General features: G+C 40.4%; 1 protein-coding gene across 3 annotated transcripts; it reads left to right on the top strand.

Moving 5' to 3' along the window:
* The first annotated feature begins 784 nt into the window (after positions 1–784).
* faim2b (Fas apoptotic inhibitory molecule 2b) lies at positions 785–24,071 on the top strand. 3 transcript variants are annotated; one of them, XM_034166750.1, is made up of 13 exons: positions 785–897; positions 1,064–1,273; positions 2,946–3,003; positions 4,105–4,172; positions 4,244–4,308; positions 4,392–4,445; positions 4,526–4,576; positions 4,656–4,695; positions 4,784–4,821; positions 14,192–14,279; positions 14,378–14,473; positions 19,100–19,153; positions 19,240–24,071. In XM_034166750.1, the coding sequence occupies exons 4-13, from the start codon at positions 4,116–4,118 to the stop codon at positions 19,387–19,389; spliced, it is 693 nt and encodes a 230-aa protein (XP_034022641.1). In that variant the 5' UTR covers positions 785–897; positions 1,064–1,273; positions 2,946–3,003; positions 4,105–4,115; the 3' UTR covers positions 19,390–24,071. The 3 variants fall into 3 exon arrangements, with proteins under 3 accessions (XP_034022641.1, XP_034022640.1, XP_034022638.1); XM_034166749.1 differs by lacking the exons at positions 785–897; positions 1,064–1,273 and adding an exon at positions 1,592–2,508 and having other exon boundaries at positions 14,267–14,279; XM_034166747.1 differs by lacking the exons at positions 785–897; positions 1,064–1,273 and adding an exon at positions 1,619–2,508.
* Positions 24,072–27,508: the final 3,437 nt, after the last annotated feature.

Here is a 27,508-nt window from a genome sequence, read left to right as displayed (position 1 = left end):
GTGATCTCAATAATTAGCTCATCCACCTGCCTGAAGAGCTGAACTAATTACAATCAGCTGGTTTATTGGGAAGATGGAACAAATATGTGGCTGGACTTTTACTTTCTGAAGCTGGATTTGACACCTCTGCAAAAGGGCAGTGATGGCAATATCAGATCGAGAAGACAGCGAAATACTAGTGATTGAAAGAAGAACTAAAAAGAACTTGAAACGTGTTGCAGGCATCCATTTCAAAATGAGCAAATATTTGCATAAAAACAATAAAGTTTATCAGTTTGAACATTAAATATCTTGTCTTTGTGGTGTATTCAATTAAATATAGGTTGAAGAGGATTTGCAAATCATTGTATTCTGTTTTATTTACATTTTACACATGTAGCCCTGTCTAAAATCACTGACTACAGTACATAAAATCAGTAACACAACATGTAAATAGTTGTAGGACACACCAAATGTTCATGATATTAAAACTGGTTAAAAGGTGCATTAGATACATTTGCATAAATAACATATGGACTGTTTAAAAGTTAAGTTACATATTTCTAAAAATGTGTAATGGTCCTTTAAAATCCAGAATTTAGGAGAATATGAGTTTGTTTGAGCGAAAAGTCTGTGTAATCAGCTGTGCAATCTAACCTGTTACCAATTTAATGTCAGTCAGTTTGTTTTAAGTATTGCTATTGGATTTTACTGAATTAACAGCCAATCCCAAGTCTTTTCCTAAAAAGGGGCAGAACAAGTGACGTGAGCCAGAGTGTCGTTTTTTTTTTTGTTTTTTTTTTGAGCAGACGTACTGAGGTTCTGAGGGAAAAGAGTCAATCGGTGTGCGTTCTTCAAGTTTTATCTGCACGGTCGACTACTCGTGGGCCTGATAATAACTTGTTTGTAACCTAAAAGGTAAAGAAAAACGTGTGCCATCCGTTCTGTGCTGTAACGAACAGTTATAGTGGCATACCATACTGTTCCTGTAGTATTGTAATGCTTCCTAGTTGAAACATTTCGCATTATTTCATCACGAAATAAGTGTTGGTATTGTGGCTCAACTGAGTTAATATGCTTAAAGGAGACGTGGAGAGAGAGAGAGAGGTTCGGAGCGGTTTTCCCAGTCTTCCCAGTGGATGGACTCTGCTGTTTTCTGTTGCTGTTTCGTATTTCTTCTTCCTGGTGGTTCCTGTGGTCCAGACGGCTCCTGTGGTTCCTTGTACTAGCTGCTCCGGTCTTACTGCCATTGCCCTGGTGACTGTTAGCCCCCCTATCAATTCGTTTGGGATTTGTGAGTATTAATTGAATCAGCTGAACTGCACGTGCTTTTTGTTCTGCTCATGTCAGAGTGAAGCGGCCATTAAAGTTTTAGGCCCCATCGCACCCTAGCTTCAACTCAGGCCTGTAACCTTTTGATTAAGGAGTAAAAATTGAGTGTGTGTGTGGGCCCACAGATGATTTTGAGTTATTGAGGGTTTTTTTTTGCATATATTTTTAGGGTTCTAGCCAAAGTTCAAGAGTACTTTTTTTTTTTTTTTTTTTTTTTAAAGAAAGTCGCAAGATACTTATTTTTTTAGTAAAAAGACAGGTCACTTTATTTTGGTGCAGCTCAAGAACATAAAGAAGACAATTTTATTTCATATAAAAGTGTAAAAAAATTTTTTGTTGTTTACTAAAGAGAAAAAACTTGAAAGCAGAAGAAACCTCAGTTCAACTTGCACATTTTCAGTTATAACATTTTTAGTTTTGTTTATATTTTTATTTTACCAAAAATTTATTTTTTTCTTCTTCAATTGTGTAAATAAATACCTGTACAAGAATTATTGCATTTAAAGTACCGTTGTATGGTGTCCTTATTAATTTTATTAGGAAAACTCAGAAATCAAGATTTGGTAAAATGCAAAAGGAGGTAAATTAAAGGGTAATAAAACATAAAACAGTTCATCAACAAACTCAGGCCCGGTCCCATTGTACTACCCACTCTAGATAACTATAGCTACATGGGACTTGGGTTACACACAATGCCCCAACTTCATTGGAATTGGGGTTCTATCTATCTGTCTAACTGTAGTTACTTTCACTGTATTATAAGTCAATTACAGTAAAACAGTTGTGTAATACTCATGTAACTGCACACGTAATCCACATGTAATTGATGAGGATGACTATGGGTGCTGGATGTTTCTGGAGAAGGCACACAGACACACAAATAAACCACACCCCTGTTCAGCAGCAAACATGGTACAGTCTCAGTGCTGGTGAAGTACCCGTGCAGCACCAGGACGATCCCACAGGGCCAGAGGTAGGGGTGTGGGGGGATCAGGGTTACAGACAGATTAACCACATGGAGTCCTATAAAGCTGCTGTGTAATCCTCATGCTGCAGACACATTCAGAGCAACAACAGATATCGTACAACAAAACCCCACTGGGGAAGAGGGACGAAGACATTTGATAGTTTTGGATTTTAAACAGCAACATCTTATAAGCAAAGGAGCTCAAAGAAAAAGTCATGAAAAAGGGAAAGGTGAGAACCTTATAGTCACACTAAGTTTGACATGATGCTTCAGTAGTCAATGGCTTCTATCGATCTATTATTGACTGATTTATTTATTTTTTTTTAATTTGAAGTCTATTATTAACCCATGCAATATAGATCTTATGTGAAGACAAATGTGAAACTATGACTTTTCCGCAACACAGGACAAGGGATTGAAGTGGACAGTTGCAGAGAAGCTACCCTCCAAATCAAATTTTAACCAAATTTATTAACTACAATAACAGATCTCTATGTGTGTAATTGTTCAGATCTGCACACAGGCAACTATACCACAACTGTCAAATAATATGTGAACGCATCGGTGCGTTTGTGAGAGAGACAGGAAGCAAGACATTTTTCACTGCTGGTCAATATGGAGGATTTAAGAAAGTCAGATGTTACATGTCTTTGGTTTAATCCATCAGGTGAGCGCCGAAAGCAAAGAGAACAATGAGCCGCCCAGTTATAAAGAGGCCACTGCAGGTAAAACAACTCTGTTTAATTCATTGTATTTTAGGTTATGACAAATATGTTTGCTTGACACCTTGTACTTTATATTGTTTTATATCTGGACTAATCTTGCTAACCTGGCTGTTGCTTGCTAGCATTGGAGCAGTTGTTGAACTGGATATTTCAACATTTGGAGCACATCATATTCCAGTATTATTTAATTCATATATCCACTCAGTTACTGAGTCAATACGCCAAGTTTTAATACCCACACCCAAACCTCCTGTTATGGAAACCATTACACCAAAAATATGCGTTAAACGCCTTGAACCAAGACCCTCTTTAGCGTGTTTGGTAACTCTAAAGATGAGGGGCGTGCTGGGACTTCATTTGTTCTGTCCGTATCATGGTGGTCTTGCCCACTCTGTCTGTTTACCCATCTACAACTTGGCTGGAAGTTAGTTGGGGTCAGGTTAAGATAATGACATTTGGAGGCGCACCATTTGAACTTCAACCCAGTTCATCAGTATACCTATGGTTGACATCACAGACGGTTTGTCCAGTATACAAACTGAATATAATTATTTTGGCAGAGACATTTATGCTGTCCCTCAGACAGGGAGAGCCCACTCGTCCTAGGGTCCACTGATCCTAACCTCTTTATATTATTTGATGGTGTATATTACAATTCCAAACTGATTTTAAAGTTCACAAATAAATGTAATACTTTCAAACACCTAACAAACCAGATCCAGTTTTGTTCAATTTACAAAAATAAAACATACGATTCTGTTGACATACATCATTAATCACCTTTAATTGTACTGTTGTGTATAAATCTGTTGAATTGAAAAACAACAAATAATGGCAATTCACCATAATTAATGTTTGCTTTTTTTATTGTCACACTTTTGTAACATTACTTAACCGACTTTAGTGCAATATATAGCCTACCATAAATGTAAAAAAAAAACAAAACTTCAACATGCTCTCCTTAACAGTCACTAGGAGTAGGACTAGTGGACCCGAGGACTAGTGGGAAGTTCCCCCTGAGGCAGTGGCTCTGTGTTCCCCAAAGTGGGTTTACCCACAGTTTGAGAGACGATGAAGCCTTAAATGTGTCTCTTTGTCCAGGCTATGAGGAGATGGAGGCCCAGTTTGCATGGGATGACATGACCATCAGGAAGACCTTCATCAGGAAGGTATTTAAGTGCACTTAATGAAAAAGACACCAGGAAGTTGAGCTCACAGTTACTGAGCTGTCATCCTCCAGGTTTATGCCATCCTCATGGTCCAGCTGTTGGTAACCACGGCGATCATCGGCCTCTTCACATTTTGGTATTGTTTACCTGCAGCATTTACATGTTAATACAATGTAATATGAATGAATAATTACATTTATTGAATAACTGTCCCTGCAGTGCACCTGTGAGGTTTTATATTCAGACTCATCCCGGCCTGTACAGTGCATCATAGTGAGTGAACACACACACACAGTGCAATCCCACAGTTCATTGTTACTGTTTATTAACTCGTGTACTTTCCTTTTTGACAGCCTCTTGTTTTTTTCCACCTACATTACGCTGTGCTGCTGTGGAGATTTGAGGTAGTGTTTCTTTGTGTTTACACAAATATAATTCAACGAAATTTGGTGTATTTACCTTCCACCATTCTTCTTTAAACAGGAGGCAGTTTCCATGTAACATCATTCTCTTAATTCTCTTTGTGAGTAATCAGTACATGTTTTACAGCAGTCTGTTTACTTTCATGGCTTATTTTTCTGAGCATAATTGTCCTGATTTTTCTGTCCCAGACTTTGAGCATGGCTGTCATGATGGGATTTGTGTCAAGGTAAATACATATTGTGATGTGTTCATTACATACAACACAGATTGGGCCACATTGTGCCAAATCAGTTTTAGCTACCAGTTACATGTAACCAGTGGTGGGCACAGTTCAACAAATCAGCTAACAGCTAATTAGCAAAGCTAACTTTTTTATTCGTGGATTAGCTTTAAAACTAACTTAGAAGACCATTAGTGGCTAAATTAGCTTAATCCACCAAATTTAGTTCTGTTAGCATTATGTACGCTGACAGCTCCCCCCCCAACAAACAAAAAAACATTTAACAGGTACGGGGAACCATCCAAGCTGTCTACAGTAAGGATGGGACACTCTTGACCTCAACTAAGGATGCAATCCGGCGCTGGAAGGAACACTTTGAGGAACTCCTGCATCAGACTGGAGTGCCCTCTGTAGTAGAGGCAGAGCTGGAAGCTGATGGAGGATTATCAACAATTTCCCTGGTGGAAGTCACTGAGTTAGTCAAATGACTCCACAGTGGCAAGGCCACAGGGGTTGATGAGATCCGTCCAGAAATTCTGAAGGCTCTGGGTGTGGAGGGACTGTCTTGGATGAAACGTATCTTCAACATTGCGTTGAGATCTGGGACAGTGCCAGAGGAGTGGCAAACTGGGGTGGTAGTCCGATATTTAAAAAAGTGGACCAGAGCATGTGTGCCAATTATCATCAATTCATCATCAATTTTATTTATATAGCGCCAAATCACAACAAACAGTTGCCCCAAGGCGCTTTATATTGTAAGGCAAGGCCATACAATAATTACGTAAAAACCCCAACGGTCAAAACGACCCCTGTGAGCAAGCACTTGGCGACAGTGGGAAGGAAAAACTCCCTTTTAACAGGAAGAAACCTCCAGTAGAACCAGGCTCAGGGAGGGGCAGTCTTCTGCTGGGACTGGTTGGGGCTGAGGGAGAGAACCAAGAAAAAGACATGCTGTGGAGGGGAGCAGAGATCAATCACTAATGATTAAATGCAGAGTGGTGCATACAGAGCAAAAAGAGAAAGAAACACTCAGTGCATCATGGGAACCCCCCAGCAGTCTAAGTCTATAGCAGCATAACTAAGGGATGGTTCAGGGTCACCTGATCCAGCCCTAACTATAAGCTTTAGCAAAAAGGAAAGTTTTAAGCCTAATCTTAAAAGTAGAGAGGGTGTCTGTCTCCCTGATCCGAATTTGGAGCTGGTTCCACAGGAGAGGAGCCTGAAAGCTGAAGGCTCTGCCTCCCATTCTACTCTTACAAACCCTAGGAACTACAAGTAAGCCTGCAGTCTGAGAGCGAAGCGCTCTATTGGGGTGATATGGTACTATGAGGTCCCTAAGATAAGATGGGACCTGATTATTCAAAACCTTATAAGTAAGAAGAAGAATTTTAAATTCTATTCTAGAATTAACAGGAAGCCAACGAAGAGAGGCCAATATGGGTGAGATATGCTCTTTCCTTCTAGTCCCCGTTAGTACTCTAGCTGCAGCATTTTGAATTAACTGAAGGCTTTTCAGGGAACTTTTAGGACAACCTGATAATAATGAATTACAGTAGTCCAGCCTAGAGGAAATAAATGCATGAATTAGTTTTTCAGCATCACTCTGAGACAAGACCTTTCTAATTTTAGAGATATTGCGTAAATGCAAAAAAAGCAGTCCTACATATTTGTTTAATATGCGCTTTGAATGACATATACTGATCAAAAATGACTCCCAAGATTTCTCACAGTATTACTAGAGGTCAGGGTAGTGCCATCCAGAGTAAGGATCTGGTTAGACACCATGTTTCTAAGATTTGTGGGGCCAAGTACAATAACTTCAGTTTTATCTGAGTTTAAAAGCAGGAAATTAGAGGTCATCCATGTCTTTATGTCTGTAAGACAATCCTGCAGTTTAGCTAATTGGTGTGTGTCCTCTGGCTTCATGGATAGATAAAGCTGGGTATCATCTGCGTAACAATGAGAATTTAAGCAATGCCGTCTAATAATACTGCCTAAGGGAAGCATGTATAAAGTGAATAAAATTGGTCCTAGCACAGAACCTTGTGGAACTCCATAATTAACCTTAGTCTGTGAAGAAGATTCCCCATTTACATGAACAAATTGTAATCTATTAGATAAATATGATTCAAACCACCGCAGCGCAGTGCCTTTAATACCTATGGCTTGCTCTAATCTCTGTAATAAAATTTTATGGTCAACAGTATCAAAAGCAGCACTGAGGTCTAACAGAACAAGCACAGAGATGAGTCCACTGTCTGAGGCCATAAGAAGATCATTTGTAACCTTCACTAATGCTGTTTCTGTACTATGATGAATACTAAAACCTGACTGAAACTCTTCAAATAGACCATTCCTCTGCAGATGATCAGTTAGCTGTTTTACAACTACCCTTTCAAGAATTTTTGAGAGAAAAGGAAGGTTGGAGATTGGCCTATAATTAGCTAAGATAGCTGGGTCAAGTGATGGCTTTTTAAGTAATGGTTTAATTACTGCCACCTTAAAAGCCTGTGGTACATAGCCAACTAATAAAGATAGATTGATCATATTTAAGATCGAAGCATTAAATAATGGTAGGGCTTCCTTGAGCAGCCTGGTAGGAATGGGGTCTAATAGACATGTTGATGGTTTGGATGAAGTAACTAATGAAAATAACTGACAGAACAATCTGAGAGAAAGAGTCTAACCAAATACCGGCATCACTGAACGCAGCCAAAGATAACGATACGTCTTTGGGATGGTTATGAGTAATTTTTTCTCTAATAGTTAAAATTTTATTAGCAAAGAAAGTCATGAAGTCATTACTAGTTAAAGTTAAAGGAATACTCGGCTCAATAGAGCTCTGACTCTTTGTCAGCCTGGCTACAGTGCTGAAAAGAAACTTAGTGATGAGTAGTAAGATGTCCTAGCTTTACAGAGGGCTTTTTTATAGAGCAACAGACTCTTTTTCCAGGCTAAGTGAAGATCTTCTAAATTAGTGAGACGCCATTTCCTCTCCAACTTACGGGTTATCTGCTTTAAGCTGCGAGTTTGTGAGTTATACCACGGAGTCAGGCACTTCTGATTTAAAGCTCTCTTTTTCAGAGGAGCTACAGCATCCAAAGTTGTCTTCAATGAGGATGTAAAACTATTGACGAGATACTCTATCTCACTTAGAGTTTAGGTAGCTACTCTGCACTGTGTTGGTATATGGCATTAGAGAACATAAAGAAGGAATCATATCCTTAAACCTAGTTACAGCACTTTCTGAAAGACGTCTAGTGTAATGAAACTTATTCCCCACTGCTGGGTAGTCCATCAGAGTAAATGTAAATGTTATTAAGAAATGATCAGACAGAAGGGAGTTTTCAGGGAATACTGTTAAGTCTTCAATTTCCATACCATAAGTCAGAACAAGATCTAAGATATGATTAAAGTGGTGGGTGGACTCATTTACATTTTGAGCAAAGCCAATTGAGTCTAATAATAGATTAAATGCAGTGTTGAGGCTGTCATTCTCAGCATCTGTGTGGATGTTAAAATCGCCCACTATAATTATCTTATCTGAGCTAAGCACTAAGTCAGACAAAAGGTCTGAAAATTCACAGAGAAACTCACAGTAATGACCAGGAGGACGATAGATAACAAATAAAACTGTTTTTTGGGACTTCCAATTTGGATGGACAAGACTAAGAGTCAAGCTTTCAAATGAATTAAAGCTCTGTCTGGGTTTTTGATTAATTAATAAGCTGGAATGGAAGATTGCTGCTAATCCTCCGCCTCGGCCCGTGCTACGAGCGTTCTGGCAGTTAGTGTGACTCTGGGGTGTTGACTCATTTAAACTAACATATTCATCCTGCTGTAACCAGGTTTCTGTAAGGCAGAATAAATCAATATGTTGATCAATTATTATATCATTTACTAACAGGGACTTAGAAGAGAGAGACCTAATGTTTAATAGACCACATTTAACTGTTTTAGTCTGTGGTGCAGTTGAAGGTGCTATATTATTTTTTCTTTTTGAATTTTTATGCTTAAATAGATTTTTGCTGGTTATTGGTGGTCTGGGAGCAGGCACCGTCTCTACGGGGATGGGGTAATGAGGGGATGGCAGGGGGAGAGAAGCTGCAGAGAGGTGTGTAAGACTACAACTCTGCTTCCTGGTCCCAACCCTGGATAGTCACGGTTTGGAGGATTTAAGAAAATTGGCCAGATTTCTAGAAATGAGAGCTGCTCCATCCAAAGTGGGATGGATGCCTTCTCTCCTAACAAGACCAGGTTTTCCCCAGAAGCTTTGCCAATTATCTATGAAGCCCACCTCATTTTTTGGACACCACTCAGACAGCCAGCAATTCAAGGAGAACATGCGGCTAAACATGTCACTCCCGGTCCGATTGGGGAGGAGCCCAGAGAAAACTACAGAGTCCGACATTGTTTTTGCAAAGTTACACACCGATTCAGTGTTAATTTTAGTGACCTCCGATTGGCGTAACCGGTGTCATTACTGCCGGCGTGAATTACAATCTTACCAAATTTACGCTTAGCCTTAGCCAGCAGTTTCAAATTTCCTTCAGTGTCGCCTGCTCTGGCCCCCGGAAGACAATTGATTATGGTTGCTGGTGTCGCTAACTTCACATTTCTCAAAACAGAGTCGCCAGTAACCAGAGTTTGATCCTCGGCGGGTGTGTCGCCGAGTGGGGAAAAACGGTTAGAAATGTGAACGGGTTGGCGGTGTACACGGGGCTTCTGTTTAGGACTACGCTTCCTCCTCACAGTCACCCAGTCGGCCTGCTTTCCCGGCTGCTCGGGATCTGCCAGAGGGAAACTAACGGCGGCTAAGCTACCTTGGTCTGCACCGACTACAGGGGCCTGGCTAGCTGTAGAATTTTCCACGGTGCGGAGCCGAGTCTCCAATTCGCCCAGCCTGGCCTCCAAAGCTACGAATAAGCTACACTTATTACAAGTACCATTACTGCTAAAGGAGGCTGAGGAATAACTAAACATTTCACACCCAGAGCAGAAAAGTGCAGGAGAGACAGGAGAAGCCGCCATGCTAAACCGGCTAAGAGCTAGTAGCTGCACTAAGCTAGCGGATTCCTAAAAACACACAAAGTGAATAATGTGTAAATAATTTAGAGGTGATTCAGCAGAGGGAGTGCTTTAGTTAAGGCACGTGAAGATTACACTGTGAAGCAAATCGTTATCTAGGTAACTAGATCAATCTAACTGTGCAGATTAAACAGCTAACAGATGCAGCAAAACACCGCTGTGCTCCGGAACAGGAAGTGATACAATACCGCAGTGAGAGCCAACCACCAGTAGAGGCAAGCAAGAGCTTGAGCCAAAGCCAATGCTTTGGCTTTGGCTCAAGCATTACAGGGGCATCACACTACTCAGCCTCCCTGGTAAAGTCTACTCCAGGGTCCTGGGAAGGAGGGTTCAGCCGATAGTTTGAAAAGGAACAGTGCGGGTTCCACCGTGGTCATAGAGCAACCGACCAGTTCTTCACTCCCACAAGGATCCTGGAGGGTGCCTGGGAGTATACCCATCCAGTTTACATGTGTTTTGTGGACTTGGAGAAGGCGTATGATTGGGTAACCCCGGGAGATACTGTGGGAGGTGCTGTGGGAGTATGGAGTGAGGGGGTCCCTTCTCAGGGCCATCCAATCTCTGTACTCACAAAGCGAGAGCTGTGTTCGGGTGCTTGGCAGTAAGTCGGACGTGTTTCCAGTGGGGGTTGGCCTCCGTCAGGACTGCACCTTGTCATCAATCCTGTTTGTGATATTCATGGACAGGATATCGAGGCGGAGTTGGGGGGAGGAGGGTTTCCAGTTTGGTGGGCTTAGGGTCTCATCACTGCTTTTTGCAGATGATGTGGTCCTGTTGGCTTCATCGGCCTGTGACCTCCAGCACTCACTGGATCAGTTCACGGCCGAGTGTGAAGCGGCTGGGATGAGGATCAGCACCTCTAAATCTGAGGCCATGGTTCTCAGAAGGAAACCGATAGATTGCCTACTCCGGATAGGGAATGAGGTCTTTCCCCAAGTGAAGGAGTTCAAGTACCTCGGGGTCTTGTTCATGAGTGAGGGGACAATGGAGCGTGAGATTGGTTGGAGAATTGCTACAGCAGGGATGGTATTGCATTCACTCTGCTGTACTGTTGTGACGAAAAGGGAGCTGATCCAAAAGACGACGCTCTCGATCCAATGGTCAGTCTTCGTTCCTACTCTCGCCTCCGGTCAGGAGGGTTGGGTCATGACCGAAAGGACTAGATTGTGGGTACACATGGCCAAAATGGGCTTCCTTTGGAGAGTGGCTGGGGTCTTAGAGATAGGGTGAGGAGCTTGGAGTAGAGCCACTGCTCCTTCACGTTGAAAGGAGCCAGCTGACGTAGCTCGGGCTTCTGGTAAGGATGCCTCCTGGGCGCCTCCCTAGGGAGGTGTTCCAGGCACGTCCATCTAGGAGGAGACCCCGGGAAGACCTAGGACGAGATGGAGACATTATATCTCCACACTGGCCTGCAAACGCCTCAGTATACCCCAGTCAGAGGTGGTTAATGTGGCCCAGTAATAGGGAAGTTTGGGGTTCCCTGCTGGAGCTGTTGCTCCTGTGAAGATGAGTGAGTTTTAACAGTTAAAAACATTTGTAAACCCTAAAATTTAACATGACACATCATGCAAAAGCAACAAGTCTCACCTCGAGGAGCTAGAGGAGCAGGTGGTTAAGTCCAACTAAATGTATTAATTAGATTATTACAATTATTTTCCATTTGTATTTTTCTTATTTGTTTCATATTTTCTGTATGGTGAATAAACTATGTCTTGCTTGCTTATCCTTTTTGGGAACCTCCATGGTTACACATCAACAGCTCTATAGGACTGTTTTTTCAGGGTTTTAGAATTAAATCATAAAGTTAAATCTAAATCCATATAATAAAAGTGGCTAGCAGTGGTTTTAGCTAAATGTTTTAGCAGTTTAGTGTCATCACAGCTACCTTAGTTAGCACATAAGCAGTTATCAAAATCCAATTTTTAGGTTAGCTGTGCCCACCACATCCATAATATCGATGATAATAAAACTGTTCACAGACTGGCACCTTCCTACCTAGCTGACCTAATTAAACCCTACGTACCGGCCTGGGCTCTGCGTTCTCAGGGTGCAGGACTATGTGTCCCCAATGTGAATAAAAAGTCTGTGGGTCACAGAGCTTTCTCTTATCGTGCCCCTGTTCTGTGGAATGATCTCCCTGCGTCAATAAAAGTCAGATTCTGTAGAGACTTTCAAGTCCAGACTTAAGACGCACTTTTCCCTTTCGTATGATTAGCATACTGGCATAGTATGTTACTATGCTTTTTACTCTCTTAAATTAATTTTATTAGTAAACGGAGTGGGCCGTGGCCTCAACTTTATCTAAATTCTGGGTCTTTTAGTGAAGCGTAGGGCTAGTGGGTGGCGATCACCTTAATATTTCTTCTGTTTTTCTTGTTGCTTAATGCTTACAAATTATAATGTATTTGATGTCTTTGTGATGACTGATTCTTTTTTTTATCTCTCTCTCTCTGAGGTGTGGCTACATCCAGAGATGGGTGTGGTGTCTGTTTCTGTAACTTTCATATCCTGTGCACCGGCAAAATTTCCTGTATATTCGTTTTGTGAATTGTTTTGTAACTTGTGTCTGTAGCATGGCCCAGAGAGAGGGTCACCCCTTTGAGTCTGGTCTGCTTGAGGTTTCTTCTTCAAATCATCAGAGGGAGTTTTTCCTTACTGCTGTCACCTGTGTGCTTGTGCCAATTCAACATGCAGATCCACTTTGGATTTGCTGTGGCGACCCCGAGTGCAAACAAGGGAGCAGCCGAAGGGACTTTACTTTTTTTTTGTCACCTGTGTGCTTGCTCTGGGGGTTGGTAAGGTTAGATCTTACTTGTGCGAAGCACCTTGATGCACCTTTGTTGTGATTTGGTGCTATATAAATGAAAATAAATTGAAATAAATTTAAAAATGATATCTGTTATGAAGACGATGGGAGAAGAACACCGAGCCTCATCCACCAAGAGTGATGACTGGCGCAGTGCTCATGGGTTATCCACTCTACAGAGGTGCCGAGGTCCACACCTGAGGTGATACATGCGCTGAATACCTGAAACATCTTTCCACTCTCTAGGATGACCACCTTCCACTGCTGTTGAAGGAGCTTGGAAAGCTTCACATTGCAGTGACAATGTGCTCTGAGGTTCACAGTTCTGGAAGCAACCAGATCTCAATATTACTGCTAATCCCATTGCTCCAGTGGTCAGACAATTGAGGGAGTGGCAGTTGCTATGGCAGAGCAATTATGACTGTCAGAGATCACCCTTGTCAATGAGCAGATTATGAACCTCTGACTTCTCAGGATCAGGTATTATTTGGGTGTCCTGTCTGTTGCGTCAGTCTACACTCTGACTGCATAGAGTGATATTTCAGTAAGACAGAATTTTTTCTTTTGCTGCTTCACTGATTGAGGGCTGTCCTATAGGTGACTCTGATTTCAATGCTACCACTGCTACTTACAGACCAAGTATCAGTTCTCAAGGATCTAGGAGTCAAAGTGTCTGCTTGTAGTTACCCTCAGTCTATAGTAAAATCCTGGCTTTCAATTGCTTCCTGGACTTGGGCATCAGAAGTGTATCTGTATGTCCTTAGTTTCAAACTTGAGAGACATTGACTTATCTCGACAGTGACATTCACGTGTCTGCTGAGATAAGTGAATGTCTTAGTGACATAAGTGAAGGCCTTTGGTCTTTGGGAAGAGCTTATGGAGTAATGAGGTTGCTGGACAGAGATGTTGGTGGTGTCGATACTTTTGCAGGAGAATGAAGGTCCAAGTCTAGGGTTCTGGTGTTTCCTGTCTTACTGTGTGTTTGTGAGACTTGGATGTTGTGACCTATGGTGATGACTGGATGTGTTTTGAATAAGTCTATTTGGAAGATCCTTAAGTGCCACTGGAATGACTGTGTCAAATGAATGGTTATTTAGGGAGACTCAGAGGGAACATCAGTTACGACATTTTAGCCATGTGGTGCATTTCTTTGAGCAGGATCTAGCATAGTGTTGAGGACCCCAGTGGCTAAAGAAGGTCAAGGGAATGCCCACATAACACCTGGCTGCAACAGTCTGTTATCCAAAATCCAAGGAGGTGGTATAGTGTGGTGGATGGGGCAACATGCACATAAGCACGTGCTCCTAGACCTGAGCTCTATGTCCATATCTGGACATCAATGGCTTGCTCTCTGTAATGATCATTTGTATTTTTTATCCTCTAACCTATTTTTAAGCATATTATCTTGCTGAGAAGTTGGCTATCACAGTGAATAGAGAGACAAATTAAGAGATTAAAGGTGTTTTCTTACTCCTCCTAAAGCTTTTACAACACGTCATCAGTGTTGCTGTGTGTGGGGATCACAGCTCTGGTTTGTCTTAGCGTCACCATCTTCAGCTTCCACAGCAAGGTGAGAGAAACAACCTTCATCTTCACATTTAAACTTAAACACATGAGGAAATAGTGCTCGTTTTATGTTTTGTTTTGTTTTTTTCTCACCTGTTGTAGATTGACGTCACTTCCTGTCAGGGCGTGCTGTTTTCTCTGTGCATCGTCATGCTCCTCTGTGCCATCACGATCTCCATTGTTGTCCCCTTTGGATATGTAAGATCAGCACCTGTTCTAGCATGGTTCAATCACTTTGCAGTTTATATAGAAGTAGCGTATTTTCCAGAGTACAATATTGCACCGGAGTATAAATCGCATCTGTCAAAAAAATACATTTTGAAGAATAATAAATTGGGTCAGCCACAATCAAATGGTTACTTATTTATTTACTTATTATTGGGCATAATAACATGGTGCCCATTTTTATTGTACAGCACTTTTTTGACCACTGTCTTTTTAAATGTGCTTTAGAAATAAAGTTTGAGTTGAATTGAGTCAGGAATTTTGCAAAGAGGGTGATTTTTCACTATTATCCTATGATGATCAACTTATGTGCAACGTAAAATATAATCGAGGAATACTGGTTCAAAATGTCATGAAGTATCCTCATCAAATAACATTTTACAGTTATGTATATAATGACCATGCTTGCATTTTCTGGCATTACATAGTAAAAACAACCAACCATACAGATTCTGAATAAAACAGGTATACAATATCATAATTTAAGATAGCCTCTTGCATAGCAAGTTACTGTTTTGACAAATCCCATGATTTCAGAGAATATTTGGACATCCCTATGATCAATGGACTCTACAGGCCAACTATGACTACCATTTATTGTCAGTTATTTATTTATTTATTTTGTTATCTTAGTGTTTCAATTTGAATTTTATTCTCAGCAGAAACATATTCAGAATACAAGCATATACATGTTATTTTTAATACTGAAATAAACAGGTTATGTCCTCATTATGAGACCGTTATGGATACCAGACAGCACAACAGACACTTAATGGCTCTTTTACAATCCCCAGACAGTTCAGATTAAAGCACATCAAAGTATTGATATCATCAAGTCATATAATCTATTTGCAAATTTGAAACAATGGAAAAAAAACACTTTTCTTTTTTACTTTACTTTAATTTACATTCAGTTTAAAAGAATAAAAAAAAATTAAGTTCATAATTTAATGCATGGATCAAGTAGGCAGTTATTGGTGTTATAACCAAGAAAAAAAACAGGTAAGTAAGTCCCTTCGGCTGCTCCCTTGTTTGCACTCGGGGTCGCCACAGCAAATCCAAGGTGGATCTGCATGTTGAATCGGCACAGGTTTTACACCGAATGCAACTCCACATTACATGGAGAAATGTGGCAAGGGTGGGATTTGAAACCGGAACCTTCTGCACTGAAACCAAGCGCATTAACCATTTGGCCACATAGGTACTAATGAAAAACTCATCACAGCAAAACTGTAACAACTTCTTATACATAGATGCCATTTGATGGCAGCTGATGCGATATACACTCAACAAAAATATAAACGCAACACTTTTGGTTTTGCTCCCATTTTGTATGAGATGAACTCAAAGATCTAAAACTTTTTCCACATACACAATATCACCATTTCCCTCAAATATTGTTCACAAACCAGTCTAAATCTGTGATAGTGAGCACTTCTCCTTTGCTGAGATAATTCATCCCACCTCACAGGTGTGCCATATCAAGATACTGATTAGACACCATGATTAGTGCACAAGTGTGCCTTAGACTGCCCACAATAAAAGGCCACTCTGAAAGGTGCAGTTTTATCACACAGCACAATGCCACAGATGTCACAAGATTTGAGGGAGCGTGCAATTGGCATGCTGACAGCAGGAATGTCAACCAGAGCTGTTGCTCGTGTATTGAATGTTCATTTCTCTACCATAAGCCATCTCCAAAGGCGTTTCAGAGAATTTGGCAGTACATCCAACCAGCCTCACAACCGCAGACCACGTGTAACCACACCAGCCCAGGACCTCCACATCCAGCATGTTCGCCTCCAAGATCGTCTGAGACCAGCCACTCGGACAGCTGCTGAAACAATCGGTTTGCATAACCAAAGAATTTCTGCACAAACTGTCAGAAACTGTCTCAGGGAAGCTCATCTGCATGCTTGTCGTCCTCATCGGGGTCTCGACCTGACTCCAGTTCGTCGTCGTAACCGACTTGAGTGGGCAAATGCTCACATTCGCTGGTGTTTGGCACGTTGGAGAGGTGTTCTCTTCACGGATGAATCCCGGTTCACACTGTCCAGGGCAGATGGCAGACAGCGTGTGTGGCGTCCTGTGGGTGAGCGGTTTTCTGATGTCAGTGTTGTGGATCGAGTGGCCCATGGTGGCGGTGGGGTTATGGTATGGGCAGGCGTCTGTTATGGACGAAGAACACAGCTGCATTTTATTGATGGCATTTTGAATGCACAGAGATACCGTAACGAGATCCTGAGGCCCATTGTTGTGCCATACATCCAAGAACATCACCTCATGTTGCAGCAGGATAATGCACGGCCCCATGTTGCAAGGATCTGTACACAATTCTTGGAAGCTGAAAATGTCCCAGTTCTTGCATGGCCGGCATACTCACCGGACATGTCACCCATTGAGCATGTTTGGGATGCTCTGGACCGGCGTATACGACAGCGTGTACCAGTTCCTGCCAGTATCCAGCAACTTTGCACAGCCATTGAAGAGAAGTGGACCAACATTCCACAGGCCACAACTGACAACCTGATCAACTCTATGTGAAGGAGATGTGTTGCACTGCATGAGGCAAATGGTGGTCACACCAGATACTGACTGGTATCCCCCCCAATAAAACTGCACCTTTCAGAGTGGCCTTTTATTGTGGACAGTCTAAGGCACACCTGTGCACTAATCAGCATCTTGATATGGCACACCTGTGAGGTGGGATGGATTATCTCAGCAAAGGAGAAGTGCTCACTATCACAGATTTAGACTGGTTTGTGAACAATATTTGAGGGAAATGGTGATATTGTGTATGTGGAAAAAGTTTTAAATCTTTGAGTTCATCTCATACAAAATGGGAGCAAAACCAAAAGTGTTGCGTTTATATTTTTGTTGTGTAAGTGTAATTTTTTCTTTTTCTGGATTATCGTGCATTGTTGTTATGTGATTTTGTTACTGGTGTTTATTCTTTTATTATTGGAGTTTATTTCATTCGGTGCTTTAATTTCTGGGAAAGCACAATATTAAATAGTTATTTTTATTATTAATAATGAATGTTTGATTCTTCGGTGTGTGAGTCGTACTGGAGTCACATGACCCCCCAAACTAATAAATAAACCAAACATGACTTACGAGGGCTGTCAATAAAGTAAGGGTCCTTTTTATTTTTTTCAAAAACTATATGGATTTCATTCATATGTTTTTACGTCAGACATGCTTGAACCCTCGTGCGCATGCGTGAGTTTTTCCACGCCTGTCGGTGACGTCATTCGCCTGTGAGCACTCCTTGTGGGAGGAGTCGTCCAGCCCCTCGTCGGAATTCCTTTGTCTGAGAAGTTGCTGAGAGACTGGCGCGTTGTTTGATCAAAATTTTTTCTAAACCTGTGAGACACATCGAAGTGGACACGGTTCGAAAAATTAAGCTGGTTTTCAGTGAAAATTTTAACGGCTGATGAGAGATTTTGAGGTGATTCTGTCGCTTTAAGGACTTTTCACGGTGCGAGATGTCGCGCAGCGCTCTCAGGTGGCGTCATCAGCCTGTTCAAGCTGAAAACCTCCACATTTCAGGCTCTATTGATCCAGGACGTCGTGAGAGAACAGAGAAGTTTCAGAAGAAGTCGGTTTCAGCATTTTATCCGGATATTCCACTGTTAAAGGAGATTTTTTTAATGAAAGACGTGCGGACGGATCCACGCGTCGGGACACAGCCGGCGCAGTGCGGCGGCACAGGAAAAACACCTCCGTGTTGATAACCATTTGTAAAATCCAGGCGGCTTTTGATGGCTTTCAGTGGAGTGAGTATATGAGAAATTGTTTAACAGGCAGGACATGTTCCAACTAGTCTTTAAGGCTTTCAACAGAGGTCTTTTCCTGTGGCGGAGCGTCGCGGCGGCTGCGTCCAGACGCGCGGACCCGTCCGCACGTCTTTCATTAAATAAATCTCCTTTAACAGTGGAATATCCGGATAAAATGCTGAAACCGACTTCTTCTGAAACTTCTCTGTTCTCTCACGACGTCCTGGATCAATAGAGCCTTAAATGTGGAGGTTTTCAGCTTGAACAGGCTGATGACGCCACCTGAGAGCGCTGCGCGACGTCTCACACCGTGGGAAGTCCTTAAAGCGACAGAATCACCTCAAAATCTCTCATCGGCCGTTAAAATTTTCACTGAAAACCAGCTTAATTTTTCGAACCATGTCCACTTCGATGTGTCTCACAGGTTTAGAAAAAATTTTGATCAAACAACGCGCCAGTCTCTCAGCAACTTCTCAGACAAAGGAATTCCGACGAGGGGCTGGACGACTCCTCCCACAAGGAGTGCTCACAGGCGAATGACGTCACCGACAGGCGTGGAAAACTCACGCATGCGCACGAGGGTTCAAGCATGTCTGACGTAAAAACATATGAATGAAATCCATATAGTTTTTGAAAAAAATAAAAAGGACCGTTACTTTATTGACAGCCCTCGTATATCCTAGAAAATATGGAAGTCAGAAATAACCACAGCTGCTGCATTGGGGACTAACGTGTTGACAGTAGCCTGTTGGTTTACTGACCTGTCTCATTTAAGTCTCCGAACAAACACTGTTGTGTAATTGTCTCTCTTTAACCACAGGTTCCCTGGTTACACGCCATTTATGCTGTGACAGGAGCCATCCTCTTTACTTTGGTGAGAGCTCACGCGTCGTCACTGTAACCTCTCTGAGTGGCGTTTTGCACTAACACACTTTCCACATGTCCATCTCTCTGCTCCAGTTCCTGGCATTTGACACTCAGGTGATGTTAGGGAACAAGCGCCTCACGATAAGTCCTGAGGAGTATATTTTCGCCACCCTCAGCCTCTACCTGGACATCATCTACCTGTTCAGCTTCCTGCTACAGATCACAGGAGGAAGCAATGACTAAAACACCTCCTCTCCTCTGTTACAGCAGAGCCACTTTAAACTTGCCATCTCACCAAACTCAAGATGACATGTTGGAACTTGGTACTTTGGACCATGATATTGGTTTCAAAATCTGATGTGGTGGTTTTGAAATGCTGACCTGTTGATATCTTCCAATAACTGTTCAGTGTTTATTTGTTGTTTTATTGTTGTGGGCATTCGGACACTCTGCATCTTACAATGAGCGATTAAACGCTCATTAGGCTCAGTATGCATCTAATGATCAGCTGTGGACCTCAAAAAAGTAAATTAAGAAAATATGCATTTTAAGACTCAACAGACATGAGTTTGTTTAGTTCACAGAAGTGTTTGGACAAACATATATAGATATTCGGTTGCAAAGTCTGATGTAACGCGTCACGTGATAAATCTCCTTCCAGACCCAAAGAAAGAAAACACGTGTTTTTCTCTGCACTCGTTGGTTCTGGCGGCGCAGTGTAAACAGTAGAAGAATGCAACGTTGTGTGCCCATGTGCACCAATCAACCTGAAACTTCGCTGGATTTGTCTTTCTATAGGCTTCCGACTAATGGCAAAGAAAAAAGTAGATGGCTACAGCTGATAAGGTAAATAAACATGACTATATTAGACATGTTACTGCCAAGTGGACCCAACAGATAATGTTAATGTCACCTTCGCAAAAGTATTTAATTTAGATCAGTGATGGCAAGTGGAACGGGTATCGTTAAGAATCTATAAATTATTCGTTTTTCAGTTCACATTGTGCCAGAGCTAACTGGTGGTAGGAGATGACAGCTATGACCACCTACCATGACGATAACGTTTGTTTTTGTCCCGCAAATGCTTTGCTGAGGAAATTAGAGTATTCTGACTATTTACCCAGACTGACAACAAATATGACAAAAGTAAGTACTTTTATGCACTTTTTGAGGCATTTTATGAATGCAAGAACGCGGTCCCGTGTTACTAAACAAACACAACCTCACGTAATGCTCCGCTGTGGAAAATTTAATTAGCTGCTTAATTAGTGGTCGCAGTCCGACTGTCTAGCCAGACTGACAACAATTATGAGTAAAGTAAGTACTTTTATGCATTTTTTTTTGTGTGGTTTCTTGAGGCATTTTGTGAAGGCAGAAATGCGCTCCGACCTCAAAACACGCTTCTGTGACATAAACCTAACGCACCCTCTCTTTGGCGTTTAATGGCAGCCGGCATCCTTATTGTTGCATTGTACCATTTGTGACATTTACAGACGTCACCCGACCAGAATCAAATGAATTCAAGCCCTTTTTAACCTGTTCTGGTGCGCAAGAAAATAAGTTTGTCAACTGACCGGCTCAGCCATCACTGTAGAGAAACCCACGTGTGAAGTTTGTGCATGATAAATCTCATCGCGTAAGATTTATCACATGATGCGTTACGTCACGGCTTTGCAACCGAATAGATATATCATTTTACATTTATCGTCAGATCCATAACAAATTGGACAGTGACAGTTTTTGTAATTTTGCTTCTGTGCACCACCACAGTTGAGTTCAAATGAAAAAGACTTATCTATAATTCAATGCCTTTGATAAAAAAAATATGGCATTAATAATTTAGGAATTACAGCCATTTGTATACATTATGCCTCCATTTTCGGAGTGCATAAGCAATTGTAAAAACTACATACAAGAATTATTTTAATACAAATCATAAGTGTTCATTTATCAATTACCTGTCTTAAGAAACCTGGCTGTAAACATGGTATGGCTGCGAAGCTACGCGCACTTTGATTGGCTGATTATCAGTTGGATATTTTCCCATATCCGGCCCAGTTACCATGACAATCGGAACAATTCATTACAAACCAGGAAGCAAAAAACAAAAATAAGTGTTCATTTATCAATTACCTGCCTTAAGAAACCTGGCTGTAAACATGCTAATTTGTAAAAGAAACAATTCTTATATTTAGTACACCCAATTGTTATATGGCTGCGTCGCTACGCACACTCTGATTGGCTGATTACCAGTTGGATATTTTTTCCATATCTGGCCCAGTTACCATGACAATCGGAAAATTCATTACAAACCAGGAAGCAAAAAACAATTAAAAAAAACCAAGTCGGACATAAACATACTCCATAAATATCCAAACAGCATCTGAAAAACACAGATTGAAAGCTTACCAGCTAACGACTGGACCATCTGTTAGCAAGTTCTTCATGAAGGTGAAGCAAACAGGTCTGAGTCCGAGCCATCAGCAGTTTTCATATTTGAGTGATACTGTAAGTTTGTGTGCTTATATATAATAGCCATATAATAAACATATTAACCTTGCTTGCTCGGTCTGTACGGGGATAGCAGACCTCCGTGTTTTTCACACGAACCTTGCTAACACAACCTCAACCCATCAGTCTGATATTTCCCCGTACAGACCTCGTGGTCGGTTAATAATCCTTTATTGTTTTTATGAATGTGGTTGTAATTTGTAAATGGTTAATGCAAGTTTTTTTTTAAATCCCCTTGAATTAAAGCTAAAAGTCTACACTACAAGCACATCTTGATTGTTTCATTTAAACTTTATTTTGAGAGTGTAGTGGCCCAAAACTAGAAAAACTGTCACTGGACAATTACTTATTGGTCTGACTAAATCTGTATATGCACACATTGGTAGATAATTAGTATTTTACTATATGTATTAAAGAATTTCGTACTAAATACAGGATTGTTGTTCAATGACGACATTTATAAAGGAGAATGTGGTATCTACTAATATAAGCAACAGGTTGGTTGTCATCGGTGGTGTATCACAGCAACTGATGTTCAAGGTTCTTCAAATGGAGTAATATCTCCACCTGGCGGGCATTTACTATTAATGTAGGTACAGCGGAGTTTCTCCAAGAGCTTTCCTTATTAATTCTGTTGCCCTTTATATTGTGTTCCTAATGTGGCCTTTGAGATGTAATGTCATCACATTTAGAAAATTACTTAATTTCAATTCATATTTGAGCATCATTAATCTTGTGTAATAAGTAAAGCAATGCTGTACATATTGTTGTGGACATAAGTTTACGTTCACCTTCAACTTTTAAACTCAATTTTCCCCCCAAAAATATGTACATTAGAATTAAGATGTGTACTTTATTTCCATCTTAAAAGTTAGATCATTTAAGTAAGATATTTGCAAAGTTGAAAAATAATACATTCTCAGTGGGTCAGCAGTCTCCACACACCAAGATAAATGCCTTTTAAAACAGCATGAGCAGTTCCCAAAAATGATTTACAGTAATTAACGCTTCTGCAGGACTAATTGTCCTAGTTAGTTAATTGAGGAACCTTTAGTTGCATTTATTTTGGTTGTATTTATTTCTTTTTTGGGAGGTGGTGGCGTATTGGTTTGCACGTTAGGCTGAGATAACCAGCAATCCAGGTTTCATTCTCGATTGCAGCCACGCTTCCAACTGGCACATTCAACAGCAGTGCTGGGAAGGAGTGAGAGACACGTGCCGTGGGATCTTCTGGAAACAAGCTTCAGGCTTTCGTTGGCTACCCATGTTAAGCAAGATCCTCTACCTCTTATAGGCCTACCCACAGAGACAGGGCTTTCTTGTGTTCAAGAGCAAGTGTATAAATTTGGATATCCACAGGTTTTGTGGTATCACAAGTGACTGTACAATCAATTATACAAAACTGTGTGCTCAAGGTCAGTAAAGCTTTTGATGCTGACAAAGGAAACTTAGCCTCTTGTTTCCATAACCTGACCCAACTTCCAGTTCATACAATCAATGAACAGAATGGGAGCAAGAAAACATCCCTATGAACCCACTTTTCACTAGGGAATATTCATAAACTCTGCCCCTGCTCCACAAAACACTCATACTACCTGTGTATGGGTTGGATATGATGTCCAGGAACGTACTGAAGGTCCTATGAATTCTCAGGATGTCACAGAGAGCAGCCTGGTTAACCAAAACAAAAGTTTTGCAAAAAGCAACATATGCTACAAAAAGCCACCGCTGATATTCACTTTGTGCTGAGAGCTAGGATGCTGCAGATGGTTGAATTCTTGATCACTGAATGCTTATGTATGTGAGACAAATGCCAAAATAAAAATGTATATTTACTGAATATGTTTGACAGATATTTATTTTTGAACCCATGGCAGAGATGTGGTTGCTTTTGGGAGAGTATATATACAAAATAATCTTTCTAATCTCCACCACCTCCCAAAATTCCTACTTGAAAGAAAAAAAAATTGTCATGTTCATACAATTCTATTTGCTACACAATACAATACTTGACAGTGGACATGTTTTAAAATTTACTGTTATACAAGAGTACACCTTGGTTATACGGTAGTGTGATGACTTCCAACTGTCCAAAATGTCAGTTTATTCAACCAGTGTGTTGGTTAAATAATAATTACTGCAGCATCTGCCAGTAATCAGTTAATTAAAAGTACAATGCATTGTATTATTGAAATCAAGACTTTTATTAAAAAAAAGGAAATCTGACATTCAAATTTAAAGAGAAAACAGAAAAAATTAAAATCATTTCTCAACTGGTAAAAAAAAAATAAAAATTAGACGCTCAGACAATTTAGCAACTCTGGCACAGGAAGACAACAGAAGCCAAGTGGCTTTGCAAAACAAAGTAAAACACCCCACTTTCCTTCTAACAAAACTGTACAAAATGAGTTGTATAAATAAAAAAGTTCACAAGCAGCAAGTGAGAGGAGCCCATTGCATTTTCAAAATGTCTGATTCACACAAACCTGGTTCACACAGTGTAGAACAACCACAAGATACCTCATCAGCACATTTGTACAAAAAATATTTGAATTTTTAAAATACAAACCATATAACATAGTAAACTGTATATCAGTATCACAAAATGTCTTTAAAAGCAAACATATGAGGGATTCATTGTAACACCTAGATGAAAATAAGACATTTTGAAAATCCAGAGTGAGCCACATCTCACAAACTGTTTGAAATCCTATTTTAGCAGCAAATATTTTGAAGCTATGAAACAAGCTATCAAATTCACACAGTCGTCTTTAAATTGAGAGAAGTCAGTCCTACGTTCGGCCCTGAAGTTCTTTGGTGCCGGTGGTCATCTGTGAAGCGGATGAGTCTGCGACTCTCCCTAGATGGGAAGCCAGTCCATCACAGGTTACCTCCCCAGCCAAAGCTGATACCCATTTACAGCTGGGTGGACTGAGACAATGCCGATGAAGTGTATTACCCAAAGACACAGGTAGCGTAACTGAGAATCGAAGCCAGGTCTATGTAGTGGTTGCCTAGCTCCATATCCAAATGAGCTACCTGCTCTGCATGGAATTGGTGAGGTCAAAAAATAAGTGCAAGGACTAAAAATAATTTAAATATCACATCTTGTATATAGAACACACCTTGGATGATTACATTCCTATATTTTAAATGTCAAGGGTCTAGAGCGTTTTGATTTCCTGTGATATCATGTATGACAAATTGGTAAATGAATTTAAAAAAAAAATATATAGTGTATAAAAAATGGTCATTTCATAGTTCCAAAATCCTTTTTGTGTTCAAAGTGATGGCTAAGACATGAACTGTCATTTTTATGAACAAATAAACCGCATCTGTGACATTTTCCTTCATGATGCACTGACTCGGAAAACCTGATAGTCCAACGTACAGTCCAGATAAGGCAAAAACAGTTATGTAAAAAAAAAAAAAAAAAAAAAATACAGAAAAACACACAAGGACAAACAAAACAGAAGTAAAATATATATATATAAAAAAAACACTTACAAAACAGCTGTTGACTAAAAATGTGGGCTCTGTAATGCTACTGGATGCTGACTACAGCCAACAAAGTTCACACCGAATCAGTTTATATTCTCACCAACATTCTGCTACTTATCTTTTTAGAAATATGTGTATACAGACGTTAAGTGTTTCTCAACTCTTTAACAGTGGTGGTGATTGGGCGGGGGGCGCACAGTTCAGCTAATCAGCTAAGAACTGTGCGCCCCCTACTTCTACTGGATGTAGGTCCCCTAAGTTAGTCAGCTAACATTTTTAAAATAAATTTTAATGGTCAAAACTTTTGTAAACCCTAACAGAATATATTTGTTTCTGTTACAGCTCATATACTAATTCTGTTAGCAAAACTGACACATCGTGAGAAGACAACAAGCATAACCTCAATATGCAATAATTAGATTATTAAAATAATTTTCCATCCATTTTCTATAATCACTTGCTCCAATTAAGAGTCAAGGGGAAAAATCTTTTCTATGTGTATTTTAATTTCTTATTCATTTAACACTTTATGCATTGTGAATAAACTGTATGTTGAATGGAAACTCTTTCAATTTGTTAATTTAAAATATCACATCTACAGCTTGATGATCATCTCATCTTGGCATGCTAAATCTTTTATTGGAAACCTCCATGTTTACACTTTAACATCTTAACATTTCAGGTGTTTAGATTTGTTTTTTAGGGTTTTAAAGTGCCCCCCCCCGCAAAAAAAAAACACAACAAACAAACCAAAGCTAAATTCATGTAATACAGTTGTATGTAAAGGTTTGGGCACCCCTGATGATTTCCATGATTTTCCTTTATAAATCATTGGTTGTTTGGATCAGCAATTTCAGTTAAATATATAATTTAGCAGACGAACAGTGATATTTGAGAAGTGAAATGAAGTTTATAGGATTTACAGAAAGTGTGCAATAATTCTTTAAAAAATTAGGCATTTGCATAAATTTTGGCACCCAAACAGAAAAAAATACATCAATATTTAGTAGATCCTCCTTTTGCAGAAATAACAGCCTCTAAACGCTTCCTATAGCTTCCAATGGCAGTCTGGATTGTGGTTGAAGGTATTTTGAACCATTCTTCTTTACAAAACATCTCAGGTTTGTTGGTTTCCGAGCATGGACAGCCCGCTTAAAATCACACCACAGATTTTCAATAATATTCAGGTCTGGGGACTAAGATGGTCATTCCAGAACATTGTACTTGTTCCTCTGCATGAATGCCTTAGTAGATTTTGAGCAGTGTTTAGGGTCGTTGTCTTGTTGAACGATCCAGCACCGGCGCAACATCAACTTTGTCACTGATTCATGAACATTGTTCTCAAGAATCTGCTGATATTGACTGGAATCCATGTGACCCTCAACTTTAACAAGATTCCCAGTACCTGCACTGGCCACACAGCATGACGGAACCACCTCTAAATTTTACTGTAAGTAGCAAGTGCTTTTCTTTGAATGCTGTGTGCTTTCAGCCCTGCATACCACCCCTTGTTATATCCAAATAACGTAATTTTAGTTTCATCAATCCACAGCACCTTATTTCAAAATGGCTTATCCAAATGTACTTTAGCATACCTCAAGCGACTCTGTTTGTGGTGTGTACGCAGAAAAGGCTTCCTCTGCATTACAGCATCATACAGCATCAAAGTGCACTGTATAGTTGAACGAAGCACAGAGAGACTATCTGCAACAAGATTATGTTGTAAGTCTTTGGAGCAGGTCTGTGGGTTGATTATGACTGCTCTCACTATCCTTCGCTTCAGCTTATGAGATTTTTCTTGGCCTGCCACTTCGGGCCTTAACTAGTACTGTGCCTGTGGTCTTTCATTTCCTCACTGTGTTCCCCACAGCGGAAACTGACAGCTGAAATCTCTGAGATGCTTTTTGTATCCTTCCCCTAAACCATGATGTTGAACAATCTTTGTTTTCAGGTCATTTGACAGTTGTTTAGAGGCTCCCATGTTGCCACTCATTAGAAGAGATGCAAAGAGGAGAAACATTAGCAAATGGCCACCTTAAATACCCTTTCTCATGATTGGATTCACCTGTGTAAGGAGGTCAAAGGTCAATGAGCTTACCAAACCAATTTTGTGTTCCAATAATTAGTGCTAAATGTATTCATTTCAATAAAATGACCAGGGTGCCCAAATTCATGCACCTGCCTAATTTTGCTTAAATAATTATTGCACACTTTCTGTAAATACTAGAAACTTCATTTCACTTCTCAAATAGTGTGCTTATCTGTTATATATTTAACTGAAATTTCTGATCCAGACAACCAATGATTTATAATGGAAAATCATGAAAATGATCAGGGGTGCCCAAAATTT

Source organism: Thalassophryne amazonica, chromosome 3, assembly GCF_902500255.1.
Source record: "Thalassophryne amazonica chromosome 3, fThaAma1.1, whole genome shotgun sequence".
Lineage (NCBI taxonomy): Eukaryota > Metazoa > Chordata > Actinopteri > Batrachoidiformes > Batrachoididae > Thalassophryne > Thalassophryne amazonica.
This window is presented reverse-complemented; position numbering and strand designations above follow the sequence as displayed.